Source organism: Protopterus annectens, chromosome 4.part0 (genome assembly GCF_019279795.1).
Source record: "Protopterus annectens isolate FY-2018-M chromosome 4.part0, PAN1.0, whole genome shotgun sequence".
Lineage (NCBI taxonomy): Eukaryota > Metazoa > Chordata > Ceratodontiformes > Protopteridae > Protopterus > Protopterus annectens.
This window is the reverse complement of record NC_056733.1, coordinates 732,329,674-732,357,173: the sequence shown is the minus strand read 5'-3', so window position 1 is coordinate 732,357,173 and position 27,500 is coordinate 732,329,674. Positions and strand designations below refer to the sequence as shown.

At 41.1% G+C, this 27,500-nt stretch overlaps 1 protein-coding gene across 1 annotated transcript in view; it reads right to left on the bottom strand.

The window, feature by feature from the left end:
* LOC122800328 (splicing factor ESS-2 homolog) overlaps window positions 1-22,882 on the bottom strand; it is a 31,613-nt gene extending 8,731 nt beyond the window's left edge. The window contains exon 1 of the mRNA XM_044069780.1: window positions 22,524-22,882. Coding sequence (XP_043925715.1) covers window positions 22,524-22,655 — 132 coding nt within the window. The 5' untranslated portion in view covers window positions 22,656-22,882. The remainder of the gene's footprint in view (window positions 1-22,523) is intronic.
* Between the last annotated feature and the right edge of the window lie 4,618 nt (window positions 22,883-27,500).

Here is a 27,500-nt window from a genome sequence, read left to right as displayed (position 1 = left end):
TTAATAACATAACTGGTTAAATACTTGCTTTTGATGCAGAAGGTTGTGGGTTCTACTCCCACAGTATGCAGATGTATTGCTGATATTGTACTGTGTTGTTGTACTTTTAAAGGGGGTGGGTGTAACAAATCAAGGGTGTAGCTACAGATACAACAGAAGTGAGAAAATGTCATGCACAAGGGCATTTATGCCTCAGTGGAAAGAGCAAAAAATATCATTAACCCAAATTCAGGAACACAAAATCAAAATTATTATGCTCTGTGCTGCATTATAAGAAAATATTTTTAAAACAAGTACACTACATTTTCCAGCATTCAAGATAAAAATAGAAGTTATGTTCTTACCATAACGTTCCATGTTAGTTGTCTTCTTCTCGCCTTCTTCTTGCTGGATGGGTTCGGAGCCGACCTCGGCTCCGACTCGGCCACTCTAAAAGCTCGAGAGTTGGTTCCACCGGCTCGAGGCTCCCCTTATATCCCACAATGCTAGGCGAGAGTTACCTCAGATCTCGTTTGTAAGCTAACCCCAGCTTATAATAGTAACAGAATAACTCTAAACAGAGTCCACCTCTAACAACAGGGAGAAAGAAGGGTGACCTACATCCTGATCCAGGAAATATGCACAACAGCATATGCCTAAGAAAGAGGTGGTAGAAAGAGAGGTCACAATCACAACTCCTCTAGGTCTGTCCAGGCCAGGGGAAGGAGGGTGGGGCAAGAAGAAGAGAAGAAGACAACTAACATGGAACGTTATGGTAAGAACATAACTTCTATATGTTAAGTTGTCTATCTCGCCTTCATTCTTGCTGGATGTGACCGCGTCCCTAGCACCTTGTCCCGGGTGGCCTAACGGAACAGACTCCTGAGAACAGTGGAACCAAAGTTAGCTCTATGCCTAGAAGCTAAATCCAACTTATAATGAGAAATGAAAGTGTGAGGAGTAGCCCAAGTAGCCGCTGCACAAATGGTGTCAATAGGCAGTCTGTCTTGGAAGGCTAAAGAAGTAGCCAAAGCTCTGGTGGAATGGGCCTTAGGATTATTAGGCAGTTTTTGGTGTCTAATTTCATATACAAGGGAAATCAAAGATGTTAGCCATCTGGATAATGATACCTTTGAAACTGAAAGTCCCTTTCTGCCTTCCGCATAGGAGACAAACAGCTGGTCAGATTTTCTGAATTGTTTTGTTCTATCCAAGTAGTACCTCAATTGACGATGAACATCCAGGCAGTGTAATTTTGTTCAGACCTATTGGAATATTCTGGAAAAAAGACAGGGAGGTCAATGCTTTGATTTAGATTTGACGTCGAGACTACCTTAGGCAAAAAGGACGGGTTCGTTCGTAAGGATACTCTGTCCTTATGAAACAATAGATAAGGAGGTCGACAGCTGAGTGCTTGAAGCTCTGAAACTCTCTTAGCTGAAGTAATAGCTACCAGAAAGAGTCTTCCATGATAGCAATTTTAAAGAACAGGAGACTGCAGGTTCGAAAGGGGGAAGAATCAAAGAAGTAAGAACTAAATTTAGGTCCCAAGGAGAAGGAGGATTTCTTATAGGAGGTCTGAGAAGAAAAACTCCTTTCAAAAAGGCTTTGCAAAGCTTGTGGGACATTAAGGCAGATTCAGAAATACCCACATGAAAGTTAGAAATAGCTGCCAATTGAACTTTAAGAGTAGAGGGAGATGAACCTGCATGGAAGAGTTCAGCTAGAAAATCAAGGACTATTTGGATGGAAGCAGTGAAAGGATCTATGTCCCTTCCTTGAGCCCAATATGTGAAGCGTTTCCACTTACTCAAATAAATCTTCCGAGTGGAAGATTTATGGGAAGCTATCAAAATATCTCGAACAGAGTGAGATAATTGAGGAAGCCTGGCTAAGGTTGGAACTGGAGGAACCAAGCAGTGAGGTTCAGAGAGGGAGGGAGCGATGAAACTGACCCGACTGATGGATCAAAAGATCTGGAACTAGGTCCAGATGCCAAGGTCGCTCAATAGAAATTGATGTAGAAAGGGGAACCACACCTGTCGAGGCCAGTAAGGAGCAATGAGGATCAATGAGGCCTTCTGAGCGATAGCTTTCTGTATCACTTGAGAGATTAGTGGGAAGGGAGGAAATGCATACAGAAGTCCCCAAACTTGGACTAGAGCGTCTCTGCTGGGTTGGCCTGGTAAAGGGAATAGAGTGAAATATTCTCTGCACTTGCTGTTTTGGGGAGTAGCAAAAAGATCGCAGCAAGGCTGACCCCACTTGAGGAAAATTTCTCTCACAACAGAGTCTTTCAGAGACCACTCGTGAGGCATGAGGATAGCTCTGCTCAACTTGTCCGCAATTTGATTGGACTTCCCGGGGATGTGCGTTGCTATCAGAAACCGCTGAGAAGAAATCGCCCATTGCCACAATCTGAGTGCTTCCCGACACAGGGGGTATGACCTGGTTCTGCCTTGTTTGTTGATGTACCACACTACAGACATATTGTCTGTCTGGATTGCAATCGTTCCCAAGGGAAGAGAGTCTTGAAGGGCTTGCAACGCTAAAAGCACTGCTCTCATCTCCAGAACATTTATGTGCAAGTGGCATTCGTTTGGTTGCCATGTGCCCTGGACCGTCCTGCCCTGATAATGCCCCCCCACCCGATCAGGGAGGCATCCGTTGTCAGAGTAGCAACTGGAGGGGGTGGAACAAAGGGTCTTCCCAACAAGAGCTGAGGGGAAGACATCCACCACATGAGATGTATTTCTGCACGCCTGCGTGATCATAATGGTGTGGGACATTGGAAGTTGCTGGTATGACCATTGTGTAAAGAGCATCCATTGAAGGATCCGCATGTGGAATCTGGCTAATGGAAGCAGAGGTATGGCAGCCGCCATAATTCCCAACACTTTCAGTACCAACCTGGCTTTGATTCTGTTGTTGTTGAAAAGGAGTGAGACCAGTTTGTGAATGTCTGTTATTCTTTGATGTGTTAGTCTTGCAGACATGTCTACTGTGTCTAGATTTGCGCCTATGAAAGTAATAGTACGACAAGGCGACAAAACAGACTTTTCGCAATTTATTGAAATGCCTAACTTTTGACAAATGCGAAAAGTGTAATCCCTGGCCATCAGAAGGAGATGCTTGGTGGGAGCTGTGAGGAGCCAGTCGTCCAAATATGGAAACACCTGGAATCCTTGTCGTCTCAGGTGAGAAGCTACCACTGCCATGCATTTGGTAAACACCCGGGGGGCAGTGGTGAGACCAAAGGGCAGGGCCCCGAACTGAAAATGACTGGTTCCCAGCCTGAAGCGGAGGAATCTTCTGGAGCGTCTGTTCACTGTTATATGATAGTACGCATCCTGAAGGTCTATAGAGCTCATCCTGTTTCCTTTTCCCAATAGGGAAGGATGGATTGCAGCGTGACCATCCGAAATCTTGTTTTCTTGACTGATCTGTTCAAGATACTGAGATCCAAAATTGGTCTCCAGTCCCCTGTTTTCTTTGGAACTAAAAAGAACCTTGAGTAGATTCCGGATCCTTGCTGGTCTGCTGGAACTGGCTGAATTGCTCTTTTTGCAAGCAGTTTTGAAATTTCCAAAACCGCTAGATCCCTTTGAGCGGGTGGAACATCTGGAAGGGATTTTTTTTGATTGGTTTGGAATGCGAAGAAAGGGGATAGAATAGCCTTCGGAAATGACGGACTGTACCCATTTGTCTTGAGTCAGGGATAGCCAGGCTTCTGGGTACAGTGACAATCTTCCCCCGACTGCCTCCGAAGGTGGGCAGTCGGGCAACAACTCAGGGATGCTGAAAGGGCTTATCAGAGAAAGCTTCCTGGTTGCCCTGGTTCTGCGGAGCCCCCCTGCCTCGAGGGCGACGTCTACCATTGTTATTCCCGCCTCTGCCTCTGGCAGGGAAACGACTTTGTGCGTCAGGCGAAGTCCCTTGAGATTGTTTACGGAACCACATTTTCCCACTTTTCTGGCCTTTGGGGTAAGGTCTAGAAGGAGTAGAAAAACAGACTCTGACGGCAGAAAGAGTCTTGCCATCAGTCTCGCACCTAGTCAAGGTTTCTTTCACTTGAGGACCAAAGAGAGATGATCCATCAAACGGGGAGTTAGTGAAAGACGTCTTGAAGGGGTCCGCAAAATTGCATAGCCGCATCCAGGCATGCCTACGTAAGGCCACACCTGTCCCTGCGGCCCTACTCGCTCCATCAGCCGCATAAGAAAGGAGGCGCATGGAGGAGTTGGTTATGGAGTTAAGGGTAGCCAGCTGAGTGTTCATCTTATCTTGAAAACCCGCAGCTGTAGGGTCCTTCAACATGTCACTCGCTTCTTTGATCAAGTCCCTTTGAAGACGAGTGAAATGGCACAGGTAGTTCAGCGAACGCATAGTAAATGTCGCTGACGAGAACATCCGCTTCCGCACCTGTCCATGGACCTAGATTCCTTGTTAGGTGGATGGACAGGTACTGAAGGATCAGCTAGTTCCTTCTTAGTGGCAGCAGCTACCACCATAGCATCCACAGAAACTCCTTTTGTCAAGTACTGTTTGTCTGCTGGTGCCGTTATGAATTTGGAGGGTCTCCTGGGAGTGGGGTCCACTGAATCAGGAGCCGTCCATGCCTTTTTAGCAACCACCTGCATGAGGGGGTCAAAGGGGGGAGACACCCAGGAGGTGGAAGGGTGAGAGCCAAACGCCTCAAGATACACAGATTCATCCTCCGAAGGGTTAAGGGCTGGCCAATTTCCCCTCTGCTTCAGGATCTCTAGAATGTCTGCAAAGGAGACATCTTCAGAAGGGGAACGGGGAACCCTCGGAATCATCTAAATCTGTGTCAGATGTGATGGACTCAGGTGAGTCCATGTGTTTCCTCTTACACTTCCTCTTCCGAGGGGGCTCTTCTGCCAAATCAGGAGAGGCCTCGGAAGAGGATGAAATCCCCACAGGGGTTCCTGAGGAGCTGGCTCTCTGCGGTCCGGGATGAGGGAGTGAGTCGACTTGACCTGAGGCACCGTAGAGGGAGGGGCGGACGGAGCCGACTGTGGAGTAGAGCCAGGCTCTAACACACTCCGCATGACCTCGAACGCACCCCTGTCAGGCAAAGCCAGAGGTCCCCGCCCGAAGCTGAGAACCCCCTCGGCACCGACAGTGATGGCTCGAGGCCGATGTCGGAGCCGAACTCACCAGCCAAGCTCCGAGAGGAAGAGCGGGTCGGACAAGGGTCCGATGCCACTCACCCCCTCGGAGCCGACGATGGAAGTCCGGCGCCGAGATTCTTCTAAGGAAGAAATCGGAGCCGACGATGGAGCCGAAGACAATTGTATCGGCTCCGACGCTACCACAGTCTCGGTTCCGACACGACCCGGCTCCGAGCTCAACGGAGTCGGAGGAGGAATATATTGATGGACAGGGGCAGGCATCGACTGATGAGTCGGGCTCTGAAGCATCTGGGCCAGTTCCTCGGACTTAAGAAGTCGACTCACTACCCTCTGAAGGTCATGATCCGACAGCCTCAATGACCTAGAGGAGTGAGATTTATGGCTCCGTTCAGACAGCAGGGGAGATCCTGGAGCCGAATGAATGGAGCCAAGGGATGGTGACCTGGACCTCTTCCTAGATGTCGGCTCCGAAGGTCTGGTCGGAGCCGACACAGGAATTTCTAATACCTCGGCTCCAGCCGGAGCCGAGGGAACCACAGAAACTGTGGACTGAGACTCATCGGCTCCAGCCAGAGCCGATGTAAGCGGAGGTTTAGAAGCCTTAGGTCTCGGCTCAGTTGCTGGAGCCGAAGACCTAGAAGCCTTGGAGGGCTTCCCTGAAGACACAGTAAGGGAATCCTCAGGCTTGAGTAAACCTCTTAAAATTAACTTATTTTTTCTTTCCTGCAGGACCCTGGGACTGAAGCCATGGCAAACAGCACAGGAGACCTGCAGGTGCAAAGGTCCCAGGCAGTAGACACAAGAAGTGTGACCGTCTGTCAGAGACATTTTCTGACAGCACGCATCACACTTCTTGAAGCCTGAGACCTTTGATTCTTTAGACATTCCTAAAGTGCAATCACACACACAGTCAGAAACACACTGATTACACCCTGTCTAGTTTTAGCTTAAAATAAAACAACTAACTAGGTTTTAAATTAAGAAAAATAACACACACACACACCCACTAGGGAAGGAAGAAGGCCTGAAGGCCCGAGGGAAGAACTTAAAGTTCTTGTGGGGAAAAAACAGGAATTTTAAGAAAAAGGGGCAAGAATTCCTCTAAACTAAGGGAAATAAGTATAAAAATTAAAAATAAAGGGGTTTAAATGCACTAACTTTACAAGAAAGTCACTTACCAAGAACCGGTAGAAAACCAACACCTCGATCGCTGTAGCGGCAAACGAGATCTGAGGTAACTCTCGCCTAGCATTGTGGGATATAAGGGGAGCCTCGAGCCGGTGGAACCAACTCTCGAGCTTTTAGAGTGGCCGAGTCGGAGCCGAGGTCGGCTCCGAACCCATCCAGCAAGAATGAAGGCGAGATAGACAACTTAACATCACATTTTTTCCACAGAAGACAGGGCTGACGCAAGGGTGGCCAGTTAACAACACCTGGATTACAATGATAGTTTTGATGCTTCAGGATGAATGTAGGAGAGGGTCTGTCTGTACTTGTTCTTGGACTAAAAATTGGAAGTCTTCAAAGGAAAGCACAAGCAGAATGTCAATCCTCAAACCTCAGAGGAGCTTACTCTTCAGCTGCAGTAAAGCTCTGAAGGGCTTTGCACCCAAACTTGTCTTTTAGTCAGCTCAAGCTGCTTCACAGTTTGGGCACATGGAAGATGCCCTGAAGCTTTAGAAGCTGGCCAGCTGTTATATCCCTGGCAAGATATAACCCATATAGCTATGGCTATGGCTACTGCAGCAGTGATCAATATGATGAACATCAGGGATTTTAAGTGTATAAACAGCTTTACAGTAATGTCCTGAAGGTATTCCAATCACACAAGTGAAGCCAGTCCACAACACTGGAAGCACCTTTGCTGACAGCAAACCCTCTCAATACTGTAGCAAATTATCATCAGTGACAAGTGTCAGCAAAATACTAACAGCCAATCAGAAAATGTGATGACACTACCCATACATAGACAAATAAATCACTACACACTTAAATAAGATGCAGCTTGGACTTGGTTTAAATTTTAGTACAATGTATTGCACAACACACAAACGCACACACCGTGAAGCAAGAGGTACACACCATGCTGCCACTTTTACTTTATACAAATATACAAACTGGCAGTGAAATAAGTGTGTGATATAATACTGAAATCACAGTTGCTTAGGTACAGGTGCTGCGGTAGCGTTGTCGCCTCACAGTAAGATTCTGTCCTGTTCGATTCTCAGCTAGAGCGTCTTCTGCGTGGAGGCTTGCGTGAATGGGCGTACCTTCGTTGAAGGTTGTGCATCAGGCCTGGCAAGCCTTTACGTAAAAATCAACTGCCAATCATTAGCGGACCGGAGTTCCGCTGTGGCGACCCCTAACTGGGAAAAGCCGAAAGACAAACAAACAGTTGCTTAGGTACAGCAAACAAATATACTCTAAATGCTATGTGGCTGTGAGGATCATTCTACTGTCGCACGCTTCACAAAAGACTGCATAACAACATATTCTTGTTCAAGGTATGCTTCACATCAAATGTAACTACATTTACACCCGCCTAATGGTAAAGCTCCAACTGCAGTTCAGATGACCAACTGAGGCATGTGACAGAGCTTACAGGAGGATGGGTGGGGCCACCAGGGGGGGGGGGGTGCTGGGTGGGCAGTCTGCTCACTATGCCCTGATGGAAGCCAGGACTCAAGAAGACTGTCATGTTGCACTTGTGGGAAGGAAGGAAGGAAAAGGGGCTGCTCTAGAGCCTATGGCAGGCCTCCCTTTTTAGGCCATGCTTCAGTGTCCAGCCAGCTGAAGACACAGTATCCTAGCATCACCAAAAGACATTTGGACTGCAGGTTAGAAACCACCTTCTGTATCAGGGACTGACAGGGTATAGGTAACAAGAACGGGACAGGGGAATCCTAAATGAAAAGCCTACTCTGTTCAATTCTAGAAGATAAGCTGCTGCAAAAAAGGGATAATTAGTTTGGCATATAACATTTTGCACTATAACTGTAGAAAGCAATCAGAGGAGGTTAGAAAAGATTGGGAAGAGAGACTGGGTAAGTAGTCCAAAAGACGTGCCAACATAAATAAGGATTATAGTATTTAGCAACTCAACATATATATTTGTAACTACATTTCCTTGTTTCTTTTCAGTAACAGTACTGCACAGGTAACACGTAGATATCCAAAGCAGATTGCATGTGCTCAACTTTTACAGTAAAGACGACACCATGGTCATTTGACAACTTTTGAGAACCACTTCCCACAGGTAATATGCTTCATTAATACTGACTAACAGAATCAAGCCATCGCCAATCATTTGTTCCACCACACTTCAGGGCAGTGTTCTCAAGTAAAATCAGCACACAACTGGGCTCCCTCTAACATCTTAGTTTAGTATTCCCGGGGAAAGGTGCCTCACCAACTGTTGCAAAGCAGTGCTGGCTTTATAAAGGAGGTCCTACTCAGCACTACCCATATCTTTTGGGATCAGGCCCAAGGCTGACACCTGTAATTGTCTTGAAAGAATTACATTTTTATTACGTTGCACAGTAGTAACTATCACCTTGTAGAAAAATATCTTCATCCAAAAAGAAAAAAAAAATGTTCTTACCATACAACATAACATTTTTAATTAACATATCTTTGGGTAAGCAAATTAGTAAACTAAATTATCAGTTTAATTTAGTATTTGTGATCCTGTAATTATGGTGGTTATACATTTCATTTTACTTCAACTTTTTAGCTAAAGCTAGTAGCAGGGAAACTAAATTAAAATAATGTACAAGTCTATTAAGATAGCGGGCGTGACAGACTCTTTCAAATTTATCTTCTCCAATGTCGTTTAGTACTTATCTTCTTAATGGTGTCAAGGTTCATGCAACTCATATAGCTAATAAGTGCAGCTCTTCTACTTATATGGTTAAAATGTTTGATACACAGTCACTGGATGTTTAATTTGCCTTTTTCATGTTTAGGAGTTGTTCATTCAAATAATAAAACAGGGTGACATACTGATAAATCAGCCAATGTAGCAGTGCCGTTGCTGACATTAATGGATGCCAGATTAAAATGCGTATTTAAATCTACTTAGGTATTTTAGAAGACATGCCCTTTCTGTCACGGACCGACCAGTTTTCATTTACTTCATTAATCTGTGTTGGGGCATTTTAGTGACTTTTGTTTTCATAACAAATCACCTTTTTTCTCTTCTGACGTGACATGAGGCCCCATCTGCCCAAGTTGGTGGTAGCTCATGTGGATGTATAAGACCCCACCACACTTACTGAAAAGAACTGGGGGAAGTTTCCCAGTGTCCTGGCCAAATTTCCACTAGTTAATATGAAATTACTATTTCAAGTCTCCCCTGAAGAGGATATTAGCCTAGTGGGACTAATCTGGTCAGCAAAGTACAAATAAAATAAATGTTGTTGCCATATGTAAAAAAGACAAATATTTTAACATTTTCAAGCATTATTCAAATTAAACTGCATCATTTTTGTTTAGACGGATACAATAGAATCTATGACTTACTACGCAATTCTATAGTAGAAGCATACATAAATAAAATAACTACACTGCCATCTGATGACATTTTTTTTTTTGCACCTCAACAGTATCAAGCCCGATGGCTCATGGATGGGCATTCGTGGAGCTGGGAATTCCCAGAAGAAGAGACCCTCCAACCCATTCATTCAGGTCTGGGGATTCCCACATGGCACATCATCTCACAGCAAGAGTCGGGTTGTGGGAAGCAGGCCACCTTTGCCGGTCCTGCAGGACAGACTACCATCTCCCCCCAATACAGCACCTCCTCCCCTGTGGTGGCTCTCTAACTCCGCTATATCTACGCTCAAAGGGGAAGTACGTCTTCACATGCAGAATTCCCCTTGGCTTACACTTGCTCGTTATAGTCAAGCTCCATTGGGTACACACCTAGCTCTCTCATTAGGCGTTACCCATGTGGTGAGCCAGAACCACCTCCTGCCCCCCCCCCAGGATGGTCAAGCTGCCAGCTCATACCCATCCTCCCGAACAGTCACCTGAGCCACTATTCAAATGCAGGTTGCCTGCAACACAGTCATCTCTCTCTATATCATGAAGTGGTAAACACACATTGACACTTTATTTTAAATAACTTATGTGGACTTAATCGATTTGTGATGAAATAGTATCACTTCAGTTTTAAGCTTTAATGCAGATGCTATAAACAGAACCTACACACATTAATAACTTGTGCACTGAAAACAGTTAAAACCAAATGCTAAAAGATACATTATTGTTGCTTTTGACAAGTAAACCCTCCACCCTGCTTACAGTATAGAAAACACTGCACTCTAAAATGAAGATGTTGTGAGAGACAATGGAATGGGGTAGATGATTCTCACCCTCCTTCGATCATCATTCTGTAGCAGTGGTCAGGAAGGTCCATCTCCCACAGCTGATCGCAAAAGTTTAAATTCCTCTAGATTCAAAGTTGACCTTTCCTCTTTATATTTTGCAATTATAAGGCACAAACCTAACACCCCCTTTGGGATGTAACTGATTAAATATATCAAGCAGTTGGTGAGAACCCAAAGGTTCCTAACAAAAAATATCATGGGCCTGAAGGACCCGATTTACCAAGAGAGGCTGAGAACCCAAAGGTTCCTGACAAAAAATATCATGGGCCTGAAGGACCCGATTTACCAAGAGAGGCTGGAGGCCTTGTATCTGCATTCAGTACCCTAAAGATTCCTGAAGGGTGATATGTGCCTTGCCTTCCAGACTTTTAGGGATCCGACAGTACAAGACCTCTTATTTCTCTACAAACCAAACAGTCAACTGAACACTAGAACCAGAGATCTTAAACTTCAACAAATAAATCACAGTGGACAGAAATTTGTTACTCAGTGAATACCCCTTCACTGGAACAAACTGCTTCACCAAACCAAGCAATGTGACACTATCCTTCTTTAAGAAGAACAGAAGACAGTCAGATGAGTACTCATAAATTCACCCTCAGTAAGTCTTGCCTGTTGCTCTCTGAAAAAGGATGCAAGCAATAAATGGCCACATGGCCCAGTTGCCTTGAACATTTGATGACTCTTTTTGGGAACCAAATGGTTCTTTTGTTTCATTAGTTACAATTTAATAACTACTGTTTTGTTTTCTTTCGGCTTTTCCCGGTTAGGGGTCGCCACAGCAGAACTCCGGTCCGCTAATGATTGGCAGTAGATTGTTTGCATATTTTTTTTATTACACACCTTAAGTTTATATAGCTTTTATACAGGAAAATACACACAATGAAAAAATGAATGTGCATACCATGCTACAGCCATTTAACAGAGTTACAATGATTTCAGTAAAATAATGGATTTTACTGTTTTTCTAATCACATTAAAAATAAAGTAGAATTTCATAGGATATAATTATTTTCTTTGCTTCATTTCACCCTTCATAATCTTTGAGAAACATAATTATTAAAGTAAGTTAAATCAAGTAACGCTGTCTTGATTTAGACAGGCAAACTAAAATTGTTACTTTGCTGACATTTTGATACTGCAATTCTGAACCAAGTAGTTAAACATTTTTAAGACTCTGACAAGTGGAACTTCTCAGTGCCAGAAAATCTACATCTAAAGTAGAGGTGCATGTGGGGGGATTGTGACACACTACACTTGAATAAGCATAGCAAAGTTTAAGAGTTTTTAGTGCAAGTCCAATTACTGCCACTTTTTTTTTTATTTTTCACTAAATGAATGGTACAGGTAGGCTTGGATTCCCATACTTGTTTACATTATGAAGTCTAATGGCCTCTTAACATACTTTTGGTTTTGTTCAGTAAAGGTATTCAAGTGTGGTATGCTTAACAAATGTTTATTAAGCATCTAACTTATGTCAAAAGTGGGTAAATTTTTGTTGTTTTTGAATGTGCATGCAGAGTGTTACAACACTGGTGGAAGTGTATGACAAGTAACTGCACAAGATACGAATTTAAAAAGAATAAAAAAGTATAATGTGGCCCATATTACATGTGTGCAGGCAACCATTTGATGCATCTTCAATAGAATCATAGTAAAAACACCCAAATGAAGACAATAACTGCAGCTGTTAGTATCATAAAATATGTTGGACTAGTTACGTTAATTAAAAAACACTAAACTAAGTAAATGACATTTCAGAATATGATAAAGAAGGTAGATTCTGTTGCTAATAATTACTTAGCTTTAAGTAGTTTTCTGAATACACCTTATTTGATCAAACGGTGTAAATAATCAGAAGACAGATGGGTTTATTTTCCTTACGAGCATTTACACCCCACATTCAAATAAGGTTTAATTTATTAATTCACATATTCATTCTTAACAGGAAGTTTTCAAGCCATTATATTATTGCAAAATCCGGACAATACCAAGAAAGGAGGGGGGGTATCCATATTCATCAAGGACACCCACACCTCAAGACTGGTGGCAACGCACGATGCATCGGAGACCATCCAGGTGCAATTAACCATAGGCAAGACTGCTCTGCAAATTGTAGCATGTTACAGGCCACCCTCACAAACTCAGGAAACTCACATGGCCTTCCTGAAAACACTAGAGGGGATAAATGTATCACCAAACACCATTATACTAGGTGACTTCAATTACCCTAATATAGACTGGGAACACTACTCAAGCCCAAACACCCTAGCCCAAAAGTTCCTGGAATTCATAAACTCAAATGCCATGGAACAACTAGTCACCATCCCCACAAGAGGAGATAACATACTTGATCTCATCATCACGAACATGGGAGCACAATGTTCAACACCGAAGTATACCCCTCACTGGTGAGATCAGATCACAAACTAATCTCGCTGGAGGTCCTCATCCCACCCCACCTGAAATAAAAAAGACCACAGTAAAGAACTTCTCAAAAGCCGACTTCACACTTCTAAAGACTAGTGTGGTCTCCTTTCAGGCCCCGAGCCGCGGAAAACAATACTCAAGCCGCTGAATCACTTACAAACGCCTTCTACCAGCACCTGCAGGACTGCATGGATAAGGCAATCCCAAGCAAAACAAAGACTCTTTGTACCAAAGGCAAGCGTCCAGTCTGGTGGACCCCAGCCATAAACAAACTCTACAACAAAAGGAGGAAGCTACTACAAGATAGAGCAAAATCCTTAAAAGGTAAGACACCCTTGATCACTATAAGTAAAAACTAAGAGCTCTCATAAAATCATCCAAAGCAAATTTCGAGAGAAAAATAGCTAAAGACTCAAAAGACAATCATAAGGCCTTCTTTAGCTATGTTAGAAACCTAGGAGGAAACTCCCAGATATGCTCAGAACTAGTTCAAAATGATGTGAAGATTACTGATCCTACAGACATTGCCAACATACTGGCTGACAGGTTCAGTGCAAACTTCTCCCCTCCCCCAAAGGAGAGATATCTATACCAAATGAGTGCAGCCCCCAAACATCTCCAACACCCAAGTGAGAACTGCTCTCTCCAAAGCAAAAACACAGCATCCATGGGACCCGATGGTGTCCCCGGCTGTGTGCTCCTGAACTCAATGAGGAATTAAACCCACAGCTACGACAGCTGTTTAATCAAAGTCTTACCTCTGGATACGTGCCAGGAGTGGCGCACTGCAACTGTGGTCCCACTTCACAAAGGCGGTGCCTCCACAGACCCTGGAAATTACCGCCCATTAGCTTGACAAGCCTTATCTGCAAAGCCATGGAGAGGATCATAATGGACCTCATAAATAAAGACATAGGGAATTTGCAGACTTTGGATCCAACCCAGTTTGGCTTTGTCAAAGGCAGATCATGCCTTTTAAACTTGGTTGACTTTTTGAAACAGTCACCAAAGCCATTGATGAGGAAAGGCAGTCCATACAGCCTACCTCGATATGGCTAAGGCCTTCGATACAATACCCCACTCGGGTATCATTGAAAAACTCATCAGCTTAAATGTTAACCCATACATCACAAGATGGGTTGCAAACTGGCTGAGTGACAGAACCCACAGGGTCAGAGTTGCTGGCGCCATGTCAGACTCAAAGCCTGTCACAAGTGGTGTCCCACAGGGCTCAGTCCTGGGCCCACTCTTGTTTGGCATCTACTTTTCCGAGTACAAGCAAACACAGGAGGGTTATGGCTGACAAAGTTTGCAGATGACTGCAAACTGGGCCATAGTAGAAAACACATCTGACACAGATATCCTTCAGAAGGGTCTCACAGAAATGGATGACTGGTGCCAGAGCCACGGCCTAAAGTTAAATGCCAAAAAATGCATAGTCATACCCTTCGGGAAAAACAAGGTTACCCCTAGCTACCAAATAGGTGGCAATCCACTGAGCACAGAAGAAGTTATCAGGGACCTGGGGACCCAGGTTGATAGTAGTCTGTCATTCGACACCCATGTAGCTAAAGTAGTTAGGAAGTCCTTCTACATTGCCCACCTTATCATGAAGGGATTCTCATCTAGATCAAGGGAGGTCATAGTCTCCCTTTACTCATCACTCATCAGACCAATGATTGAGTACAATGCCCCATTCGGAATGTATCTGACCCGACACTTGCAGCAGCTGGAGAGGACACAAAAGTTCCTCACCAAAAGGATAAAGGGTCTCAAAAATCTGTCCTATGCTGCCCGACTAAAAGAACTCCAGCTCTATTCAGTTGCTTACCGCTTGCTCAGAGGTGACCTTTGCCTAACATAGAAGGCCATGTCAAACCCAGATTTGATGAATATGCTTCACCTCAAAAAATCTAGATCCATCAGAGCCACAAGGGTGGGAGACTTAAACCTCGACACGGCTATTAATAGGACGTGCTGGAGGGATAGATTCATCACCCAAAGACTCCCTATGCTGTGGAACAAAATCCCGGTACATGCGAGGCAGAGCACCTCGCTGGCCTTGTTCAAGAGAAATCTTGACCAATGGATGGGAGATCGCAGATATACCCCAGGAATTACCTCAGTGTCACTGCTCGACAGAGGCACAGCAAAATAATGGGTATAGTTCCCCATACTAAAGGGGTGGCGTAAGCCACAAAACGATGGGCTAGGCTTATAAATGCCCTCGGGCAGATAGCCTAGTATGAACCTATGAACCTATAATTATTGTAATACGACACAGGGCATTTCATGGATGAAAAGAGGAGATACATATTAAGCCAAGCTGGTTATTCTGGAATTAATGGGAACTTGATTAGTGGATCATTTCATATGCTTATACCATAAACAGTGAAATTGTCCTTTTTCAACTCATCACAAAAACATGTTATCCTAGTGATATGACTTTTACCAAATATCAATATCTTTAATCAAACCAGTCAATTTAAAGTTGTACATCAATGAAGAAAATTTAAAATTTATGCTAAGATGCCTGAACCCAGAAATCTTCAAACAAGAAGACTAGTAAAAGAAGAGTTGTTTATGTTACTACATTACTTCTGGTCTGATAGTTCAGCTCCCAGGATACTAAAAAGGGTGGCTTTGAATTGAGAAAGCTTTTTTCCAAAAGAAAACAGGCCGAAACAGATTACTTTTTTAAAGGCATCTATAATGAGTTGGAAAATGAACACATTAAGAGTAACACTGCAACAAATTAAACATTTGTAAAATGAATTTTCCATACTCTACTGTCATGGACAGGAACAGTATTTATGGCATCTTAATCAGGATGGGTTTTGATCCATTCACCATACTAGGCCAATATTAAACTTAATTTAATGTTCAATAAAAATAAGGGAGAATCTTTTCATAATCCTAAGTCTTTCTTTATGGTGAGATACCTGTTAAAATGCATCTCACACTGACAATATAATAGGGTTTGTGGAAATAAAAGTTCTGGTTTCAATGTGCAACAGACTACCAAGGTAACAAATAAAATGCAGTCAGTTTAACTGAGAGATTGTAACAGATTCTCAGTGATTTTCCACCAACCTCCTTCAACTAAGCAACCAGCATTTTATTAAATGTACAAAAGTACATATTAAAAATAGATTTAAAAACTCATTTAAATCAGTGTCATTAACTACAAACACCTAAATGGGTTACATACACTTATAACATTATGAATTACAGAACTATGACAAACAAATTACTATAACATAACTAACTGTGTTGCTGTTGTTTTATGGTTCATACAAAAACAAGCAAACAAGAAGTCATCCACATCTCAATAACTATTTCAGTCTGGATTTACATCGATGTATCAGTCACCAGATCTCAACTCCTGCATTGGAACAGCTCCAATTCAAATTCTACAGCTTTTAACGTTTCAGCTGATGCATTAGTGTCATCTAACAGGGTAAACTGCTATTTTGTTTAATTTACTGTGGGTATTACCCCAAGTTATTACAGTCATTTAATTACTGTAATGTAATAATGATAGAGTCTATAAATGATATTTTAACTTCTACCCTAGACTTGTAGTATAGCATCTATTCTAATAATATTGATGCATTTTCCAAGGTATTTTACCAGTAAAACCACATTTGCAGTCGGTATTACTTACACTTCCTGTTCTAAAAACAGGCAAGCCACATATTTGAGGTTCAATGGAAGGCAGTGTCAAACTGAACAACGTAAATCTATTTTATTTGCACTAAATTAAAATTATAAATTTTTTTAAATAATTATTTGAATTATAATTTATTTTACATTAGCTTACCAGGAAACTGAAGTTTAAAACAAATGCAGGTTTGATAAAATATCTAGGGATAAAGTTTTTACAATACCAAAATAAATACATTTAAAGGGCTACCGGCTCATAAGGATCTATGGTTGCAAACTAGTTATGCAAATACAAAACTATGAAAGAACACAAAATAGTTCAAGTCTTCATAATTTGTAAAATCAGTTAATATCTGTCCTGGTTAACAGTCTAAATAACAATATCTTCATTTTTGAAAAATAAAATTTTTCCCAAGGTTACTGTAAGACTCTGTCCGGTTCGATTCTCAGCTAGAGCGTCTTCTGCGTGGAGACATGCGTGAATGGGAGTACCTTCGTTGAAGGTTGCGTGTCAGGGCTGGTAACTCGGTACGTAAAAATCAACTACCAATCATTAGCGGACCGGAGTTCCGCTGTGGCGACCCCTAACCGGGAAAAGCCGAAATGCACCCCTCCCCCACTGTATCACCTTACTGTATCACTGCATCTCGTTTCCTCTGCATGTTTAACGGGATATACAGTGTGACAAACAAGTATTCAAATATCCTACAATTAACTATTCAAAAGGTTAAATGCTATCAAAGTTAATGGTGGCTCGAAGATTATCAATTTATACATTTAATACTTGGTAACTAGGGCTTATAACGTACTCTGGTGATCAACCTTTATGGTCTCCAATATGGGTTAAACTGATATAAAAACAAAGACACCCAAGCCTAACAGTCAAGCACTACCTTCTCTCAAATCACTATGTATTCAGCTAAAACTTAAATAGATCTTTCCAAGATCTGGCAAAAAAAACTAGGCCTAGTAAAATATCATCAATCTTTTAAACTATACAGATGTCAAAATGTGTTAAGAGAATTATTTCAGCAAATGGTTTCCTTTGTTAAAGGCAGTAAGACACATATCCCTTAGATATTTCAAAGTTATATTTAACTTGGGATGTAACTGGTAAATTTATAACAGAGTTAGTCCTCAAGACAAATACTATCTGCAATTTAGAAGCTTTAATTGTAAATCAAAGCACTTATCAGAAATAGTGTTCAACAAGTCTCTACAAGAATGTGCCTTCTCTGAATCACACAGAGTTTAAGTACTGTCATTCTGTAACGTGGGACAAGTATGTAACCTCAGATGATCAAGTTTTGCTCTTTACAACCTTGTGATGCCTCTAAGTGTTACTGCAGTTAAATTCTACTAGACACCTCTAGGTGTCTAAATATAGCCTGTTTATATCTGAATTAACAATCCACTGAAAGAGTTCATCTTAATGCTTACGTGCTGGGCAACACAACAGCATGGATATTGGGTCTCTGTCTCGTGCTACTCAAGAGATATTAAATTACTACTCACATGCTCACTCATATTGTAATAATTTTCTAAATATCTAAAAAAGTAGCATAAATAAAACTGCTTAGACTCGTATGAGAGCTCACACCTGGATGAACAAAATGCTTCTAATGCTATGTCTGTAACTTGAGTGGTTAATGAAACATTATCAATTGTTTACAAAATTCTCTCCCTTTCCGCTTTTCCCAGTTAGGGGTCGCCTCAGCGGATCATCTTGTCTGCTCAGGATCGGCAGTGGAGTTTTTACGGTGTCGAGTTGCCAGCCCGGCGCCCAGCCTTCCACAGAAGGCACACACACGCACTCACGCCTAGGGCCAGTGGATTGGACACGCTAAAACTGGCTCGTCCTGAAAAACATATCAAGGTAATACAAGTCCTCCTCAGTTTTCTTCCATTCCCCCAAACTGATGAAAACTTAGAGATGGTTTATTCAGAGCAAGTGGGTATGGGCAGAAAAGTTTCCCACAACACTCAAGATACAGACTTTATAATGGGAAGAAAAAGAAAAAAAAAAAAAAGACAGAGGATTCTGTCAGCTCAGATTTTTTCAAAATGATCATTCAAGCAAAAATACCACACCACTAATACATTTTTGTAATGTCATACTGCTATAAAGATTAAAGACAAATTTGGCAATTGCTACTATTCCTGGACTCTGTACAGGACAAGTGTTACTACAGTAAACAGTTCACAATTATGTTTTACAAATTTGCAGCTAGCTCCAATGTTAACTGTAAATAACAGTATGACTTTTTAACTATATGAATAAAAATGCTTTTAAAACATATAAAATGGCAAATAAATACACATGCCCTATGCTGTAAATACCTATCAATATATTAAAACTGGGAGCCCTATCAGAAACTCATTGTAAATATTATTACAGCATTTCTGCAAGAGAGCTTTGGCTCTTCATATTTCTCTGACATTGGGAGATGCTACCGCAAAGTCCCTAACAAACCCTGGCACTTATTAACTCCAAAACCTTTGCCCCCAAGAGTGGGAAGAATACGAGTCAAGATAGTGAGATGCAAACTAGGTTCAATAAAAGCAACAAATGTCTAAGTTTATGCTAAACTTTTATTACAGCTGTCCTGCAGAATGATATACGCAACTAATGAAGCTCACAAACATACCAGCAGTTACAGAACACCACCACCCATCTGTCAATCACTGGACACACAGCCCTTTTCAGGAATGACCTGGGAGCAATGTCTGGTTAAATGGCTTTCTCACAAAATTACTAATAATCTACCACAGCTGTTAAATTACTACTGCAAAACAAAGAAAAAATTCATTATTTAACTAAGCCTACCCACTGAAAGATGCACATCATAATTTGCATCACTTGACGCATCTATATTTTGCATTAATTATGCCTGCAAGGAGGGCCAGTATTTGCTTAACCCCTCCCAGTCAACTGTAAACACAGCTATGTAAACTCTCATACATACTGAATTAATGGAAAACACAGCCTGCCATATTCGAGTTAAGTGTCTTAAAGCAAGACCACTTCACTGTAAAGGTCAAGCAACTGAGGTGAGTACCTTCTGTTGGAAACATTTTAGGTGAGGGACTGGTACTGCAAAATTCATGTACCGAAACGCACTTATCCATTTGAACTTTATCACCAAATGTTAAATGTTCCTAGTGCCTCAGCAGCACAGCCTTTCAGGGGGATACAAACATTGTCAACAAACTCAGCTACATACTTAAATAAAAACAAAGCTTTGCAATAAAATTTAAACAAGCAAGTGTTTCTATACATTTTTTCCATGGCTTGTAAAAATTTATACTGTAAAAGTATGCCAAGCTTACTATCCAAACTGGCCACTAAATACATAAACTTCACAGCTTGAATAGGTATAGGCCCATAAAGGTAAGCTACAACTCTGTTGCAAATGAAAGAAAGCTGGTATGCATCTCGACAGCTTGAAGCTAACTATCTAGACTGACAATCTGGCCTATCCAATTAAACCCCCTGGAGAGTACTACAAGGGTGCAGCTAGGCATACTCCATGAACTCAAATGGAGTGAAAGTTTGCAAAACAAATACAACATATAGGAACAAAAGGACTGAATCACAGAGAATACAGCTTCTATAGAACAATCCTCTCCTCCACATAACCAAGGACTTCCCTTAATCTATTCAAACGTAATTTGGACAAACTGATAGGTGACTACAAATACACCCCCCAGTTTGTCCCTAAGGGAAAGGGGAAACCTGAAATATCCTTGTTCAACCACTGGGTTAGTGGCATGCAAAATATGAGTTAAAAAAACTACAGTGTGACTCTAAGGTTAGGCTTCTTAGGATCCACACATATCAAACTAGCAAATACCAAAATATATATATATATATATTTTTTTTTACTGAGAAAGCGTTACGGATCAAAGATACCAGTATGTTTAGAAGTGTCTAAATTAATCTGCAAAGATAAACATGGCACGCTTACATAATACCTCTAAAACTAATCTGTTTCATATCTATAAGTGGAAACTTAGGTTAGCGCAAAAGTTCCTTGAATTTGTTAATTCAAATGCACTTGAACAAATACCTACATTAGCTCTAACTTACTAACACAAAAGTTCCTTGACTTTGTTAATTCGAATGTCCTGAACAAATTGTCCATACCTCGACAAAGGGAACAAACATTCTGGATCTGGTTCTCACCAACATATCAAACAAATGCACTGCCACAACTGTCAGACCCTCATTAGTTAAAACTGACCACAAATCAGTCACCTTTGAGCTGGCACTAACACCAGAACTCAAAAAGGGTGAAATCAGACTAAAAAGCTTCACCAAGGCAAACTACACCCTTGTAAGTGAAGGTACAAATGCATTCCAAGCCCCACCCCAAGCTGGAAGTGGTACGCTAAAGCTTACACTAAAGACCTGTACAATCACTTCCATAAGTGTATAAACTCAGCCGTACCAGAAAGAATCAAAGCCAGTGCCCCAAGTAAAAACAAGCTACCATAGTGGATAACCAGCCTCAACAAACTTTACAATAAATGCAAAAAGTTGCTAAAAGCACCCTCCTCAGCCTCAACATACAGACAAGACGACTTTTCAAAATCCTCCAAGGGCTCCTTTGAGATAAACTTAGCAAGTACAGACACAAAAAAACATAAGGCCTTTTGCAGTCGACTGCAAACTAGGTGCCATCATTGAATCCCCAAATGATGTCAGTATACTCCAGGAGGGTCTCACACATACCAAAGACTGGTATTAGTCATGGTCTCACACTGAATACAAAGAAATGCAGCATCATTCCCTTCTACACAGACAATGTCTCCTCACACTATCAAATCAACAACACCCTAAGTACCCATGAAGTGGTAAGGGACATGGGATCACATGTTGACTGCAACCTTAACTTCAACCACCATGTGTCTACTGTAGTAAGGAAAGCTTTCTATGTTGCACACTTTATTAGTAAGGGTATCGCTTCGACAGTAAAAAGTTATAATCTCTCCTATACTCGGCACTTATCCGACCCAAAATTGGAGTATAATGCCCCATCTGGCATGTACCATACTAAGCACCTACAGCAATTGAGAGACTTCAAAGGTTTCTAACAAAGGAAATCAAGGGGTTCCAGCATGTGCCTTACACAGCCCGACTAAAGTCCCTGTCACTATACTCCACATTGTACAGACTTCTGAGGAGACTTATACCTGGCCTATAAAGCAATCCAACACCCAAACCTAATGAACTTGCTGCATATCCATAAATCAAATGGGACTAGGGCTACCTGTTCCCAGAACCTACATATGGCCTGCAACTTAAATAGGAGATGCTGGAGGGACAGATTTACCTCCCAACGACTGCTCCATCTTTGGAACAGGCTACCAAATTCATGTGAAACAGAGCACCTCTATGACACTATTCAAGAGAAACCTAGACGAGTGGATGGGGCACTGTAAATTCTTACTGGGGATAGAAACCACAACTCTTCTAGACATGGGCAGTCATCATTAAATACAATCTTAGGTACTGACAAGCATTTCTATGATAATACACTGGGATTAAACAACTAGACTTAAAGTATCCTACGATCCTATGAAACAGATGAAAATAATGCACCTCTTTCCATAGTGCATAAGGGCAACATTCTGGGAGTTGAACACAGTTTTTAACAAAGGATTGTGGTTGAGACAACAGCATAATAATAGAGTACAATTCCAGCTATACTCTGACAAGTAAATATAGAAACTGGAACACAAAAACTTCAAGTCATAAAACTACAGATCCTGAAAAAAAAAAAAACACAAGGAAAATATCAATGCAAAGTTATTATTTAAATTATAATAAACCTAACATAGAACTTCCATGATGAAAAAAAATTTCAATGCTATAAAGACAGTACAGCTATTGTCTTACCTCAATATAAGTTTCCTCATCTAATATTTGGGCACTTGGTCTTTTCACACCAATGACAATTGTCGGCATCACGTCCTTATTCGCTGTAGCTACAAGCGCTTTAGAAGAAGCCCTTACTGACAGCCCAGCCATAACGTCCAGCGCCGGGATACTATGTAAATAACCAGGCCACCAAACACTACAACATTTACGGAACGCACAAATTTGTAAATCAAGCAACTGACATCTAGAAACTCCACAGTTCCTTTATAATAACAAAGCAATGAAGAGAGAAATAAACGATTCAGTTGAAAAAGATCAGGAAAAACATTCTCCCAAAAATCAAATACCTTCTACCATAGTGCACGGGCTAGGGACCATGTGACGCCACATATGATGTCACGGGGCGGACAAAGAGGCAGGGTTATATATTCGCGTCTGATTCAACTTTTCTAATGGTTGCTGTTTTACTGTCTTCGGTAGAAAAAGTTTTTGCGTGTTATATTTCTCAATCCTTTTCGTCTGAATAATATGAAGTAGAGCAGCTGTCCGGTCGTGAAATGGGATTCGAGCTTGACTACTGTGTTGTTCGGCAGGATCAGAGCTGTCAAACATAGGGTTGCCACCTTTTCAAATGGCCAAAGTGGGACATTTTCGGTACAAACATCAGATTTTACAGGCCGACACATACCCACGAGCAGTACAAAGGATAAAACTTAATTTTTTTGCCTAAATAAAAGCTTATTCTTGTAGCATTTTAGTTGCTTATTCTGTTTCTTATAACATTTAGATATTTTTAGATACAGAATAAATGTTTTATGCAACTATTATATAAAATATAGGAAATAATTTTGTCCTAAAATCTGTCAGGACATTTGCCATTTTTTTAATTTTTTGTCAGGACACAACTGCCCAAAGAGGGACTGTCCCTCGCAAAGTGGGACAGGTGGTAACCCTAGTCACACAATCAGAGATAAATCTCACGGTACAGTCAGAGTCACTTTTCTTTTAATTATTGTCATTATTAAGTGTGATTCACTACCTTTTTCTCCAAAGTTCACAATTTTTTTCCGGGAGCGGGGGTTAACAGGGACGGAGCTAAAATTTGAGTCAAAATCAAGGATACTTTAAAGATCTGGACAAAACATACCCATACTTCTCAATCTCTTAGTGCAGGAAAACAACGCCTAACAAAATGTGGGGCAATGAAAGTACCAAAAATAGGGAGAGATTTTAAATATTGTTGTTATAAACTTAGAAAGTTGCTAAGTAACAGGGTTTGTGTTTACATACATTTCCTTAAGGCTCTGAAGTCTTAAACTCAGAAATGTATGCCATTACTTGGTGACTGCAGTCCTCTGATCATCCAAGGGATTTTCCAGAAAACCACACATTTGAGGAGTAGACCACAAATATGAGGCAAAAATCTGGACAGTTGAGAGGTATAATTTTTGCTTGGTGTAGCAAATGTTGGGAAATGTGTATCTTTTTTTAAACTTAATTGATTTTTCAGTGAAGAAAAGTGTATAAAATGCCTAGTTTGCCATATGGGTTGCTTAATTGTGCCTTGATTTTGTTACCATGTATGTGTCGTTCAAGTAATTAGACATGAATTTTGTTTTTAAATGAATATCTTGTATTTTATTATAGATAAGCATAAAGGTATTGTGTGAGATTATTTTGCAGAACCCATTTTGCATTTGTGTAAGGGAAAGTACTTGAATCTTTTTTTTTTTTCTTCGTCTTCTTTAATTTGTAGGAATGTGAGTGTGGTGACAGTATTATGTATTTTTCTGTGTGATGATCTATAAAGTTGAACTGGGATTAAATAAGGAATTAATCCAGAAATCAATTTTTCTGTATGGGGGGCATTATCAGATTTTTATTTACAGGTTCATAGATTCATAGAGTCTTACTAGGCTATAAATCTGAGGATTGTATGAAGTCTAGACATATAGTCCTTGTACGGTATACATACCAGTGCCCATGGGTATTTATAACTTATGAATGTTTGGATGTTTACATGCTTGCATGTTTCCACTATCCATGAGGGACAAGGGTGCGAAACCAGGGTGAATTTGCAATTTCCTAATCAGTCATCCAAGGTGTGTTTGAACAGGTCTACTTTGAAATCCCAAGATGAAAATCACAAAACCGCTAGAATTTGAACGGCAGATTTTTACGAGGGTAAGTTTGCACTTGGCCAATATGCCCTTGTCTCCACTGTAGTGTGATCCCGGAATTTGGCATATATATTTAGGGCGGGTTGTGGGGGCATAGCCCCCTACCTAGTTGGGCTTACTTACCTCGGTGTCAGTTTTGTTACCATTTGGCCAAATGTATAATTACCCTTGTAAAAATCCAATGTTCGAGTTTTCGCAATTTCGTGATTTTCATCACGGGATTTTAACATCAGTATTTTGGGCATTGGGATTTTAAACTAGACCCATTTTAACAGAGTAAGAGACTTGCTTTGCTTAACTTGCAGTGGCAGGCAGTTTTGTAGAAGCAGGATTCTATGTGATACATACCTAGCCTTTATGCACAGTTTGTGTTGTATAAGAGACTTGTATTCTTCGGGTTGGTGTTTCTGACACCAGAAGACTTACAAATGTTTAATAAGCGTGACAGGAAACTGTCATTTGAAACTCTATATGGTGGCCAGATGTCTCCTCGCAGAAGCCTGTAAGATATCATAAAAAGGGATAGGGCTACGAGACAGCATAGTGCTTATGATTTATGCCCCTGATTTTATTTATATATATATATATATATATATATATATATATATATATATATATGCAAGCGCCTTATAATCTCGAAATACTGAAATTTCGAATTTCAGTATTTCGAGACTATAAAGCCGAATGTTTACAATAGCGGAAGTTCATAATCGCGAATTTGAATATCTCAAATTCGTGGTTATGACCTTACGCTATGTAATGTCCGGGATTGTGTACTGATGGTGTGCGGTGCCGTGTGTGGATCTAGGTGTTATGTCAGGTAAGTGAGTGTTTTGTAAGGGTTTTCAGTGGGAGTTAGAGTGTATGTGAGTGTGCTGATATGGGCGAAATTGAAGTGTATTTAACCCACCACCGAGTTTGCGCAGGAATGGGCGTGCCCGCCGTGATTGACATGCCGGCGGGCGGGGATTAACACGCAATGCAAATATAACAGTAAATCCGTGTCATGTAGCAGAAACAGTAGAATTAAAAAACAGAGCATTTAATAAGCACGATAATGACATGAATGGCCTTTCCATTCAAATGTTCCACAAGTGTGATATTGCCTGTTTTTTCTTAAAAAAGTAGAGTAACCTTTATTATCTGGCATGTTTCAACACAGCGCTTTACATCCTCGCACAGCTGTTATGCTTGATGCACTTTACGTTTTAAACAGCTGTTACCAAAATAAGTGGTTTTCTTAGACTGGCTTCTGCGACTCAGTGTTGCTGCGGCAACCTGAATGATTGTGTTTTTCCATTACTGGAAAGGGTGTTTGGGAGGGAACAAATACATGTAGCTACACGCTTTGGGGAGGTTAAATGTATGTGAAAGTAAAGATCACCGCACTTGCATACCTACCCTGTGCCTCAATACGTACCTCTCAACTTCTCCTCTAATTCCCTCAGTCCCACTCCAAACTGGTGATTCTTGGAAAAAAGGTGGTTAATTATTAGAATTACAGACTTTTTACTTTACTTTTTATTTACAGTCAAATAATGTTAACCCTCAGTCACAGCTTTTAAACAAGCATAGGACATTCTCGTTCTTAAAGCGGTAGTAGTCTTACAAATTAAGAGCTTAGATAAACTACAGAACACATTCTGACAGACAAATAACCCAGATAAAGAACTGCTCAGTTGACTGTAAATCAACACGGGTGGGTATTCAGCGAGTTATGCACTTCACATTACAAGAAATGGTACTTAATGGGGCAACAGTTATGCTATTTTCCGATGTTGGGCTAATAACAGAAACCGCAAAATCGCTCATTAACACTGTTGCCCTGATAAAGGAAAAGTACAGAAAAAAGTGTCAATGTCTTGCGTTAATAGCACTAATATTTTAAAATGTGTTTGATTTTAAAATAAAGTAGTAGTGATATAGCATGAAAAATATTTAAAAAACTGCTTTAGTAATGGGGAAATATAGGTCTAAATTACCTTCTGTTTTGGTGGCATCTTTCAATCAAAAGGTCATAGGCAGGGTTTGGGCGGGGCTTGCTACTGCACATCTGGTGGGTTAATGCACTTCAATTTCGCCCTGATATGTTTGATGTGTGTGAGGGACTGGAGAATGTGCGTGTGTGAGTTTGCTTTTGTTTCCTGTTTGTGCAATCTCGGAGTTAGTATATATAAGTAGGGGGGTGCCCCCCTGCTTATGTGTGTATGAGTTGTGTATGTGTGTAGTTTTGTTTGTTTATGTTGCGATGTGGGTGTTGTGGTGTATGTATGGTGTAGTGTGTGCGGTTTGTTCGGTGTTTTGAATTTCGCAGTTTTGTTTCCGTGTTTTGTGGATTCGGTTTCATGGTCTCGAGATACTGAAATTCGATATTTCAGTATTTCGAGATTATGAAGTGAATCCATATATATATATATATATATATATATATAAGATAATTTTTTATTTTTTTGAGAAAGTGGTGTGGACGTTTTAACAGTGATGGGTATCTGGATAAATACATACCAATGTGCTCTGTGATCACTGTAATGAGTACTGATTACACTGGAGCTGTGATCTCTGTGGACCTACACACCATACCTTTTGATATAAACTGTGCAGTGAAAAAGGACTTGATTCCAACAGTGGATACATGGCGATCAAAACAAGTTCCCAGATCCCTAACTGCAGGATCAACTTTCAGGGGTAAATTGTCAATGTGATATTTACACAGGGTGTGTTTGCTGAAGGCTACGATAGTACGTTTCTTGGCATTCAGTTTTAGCTCTTGGTTCTAGCACCAGCTGTTCATTTAAAAAAAAGCCTTATTGGATGG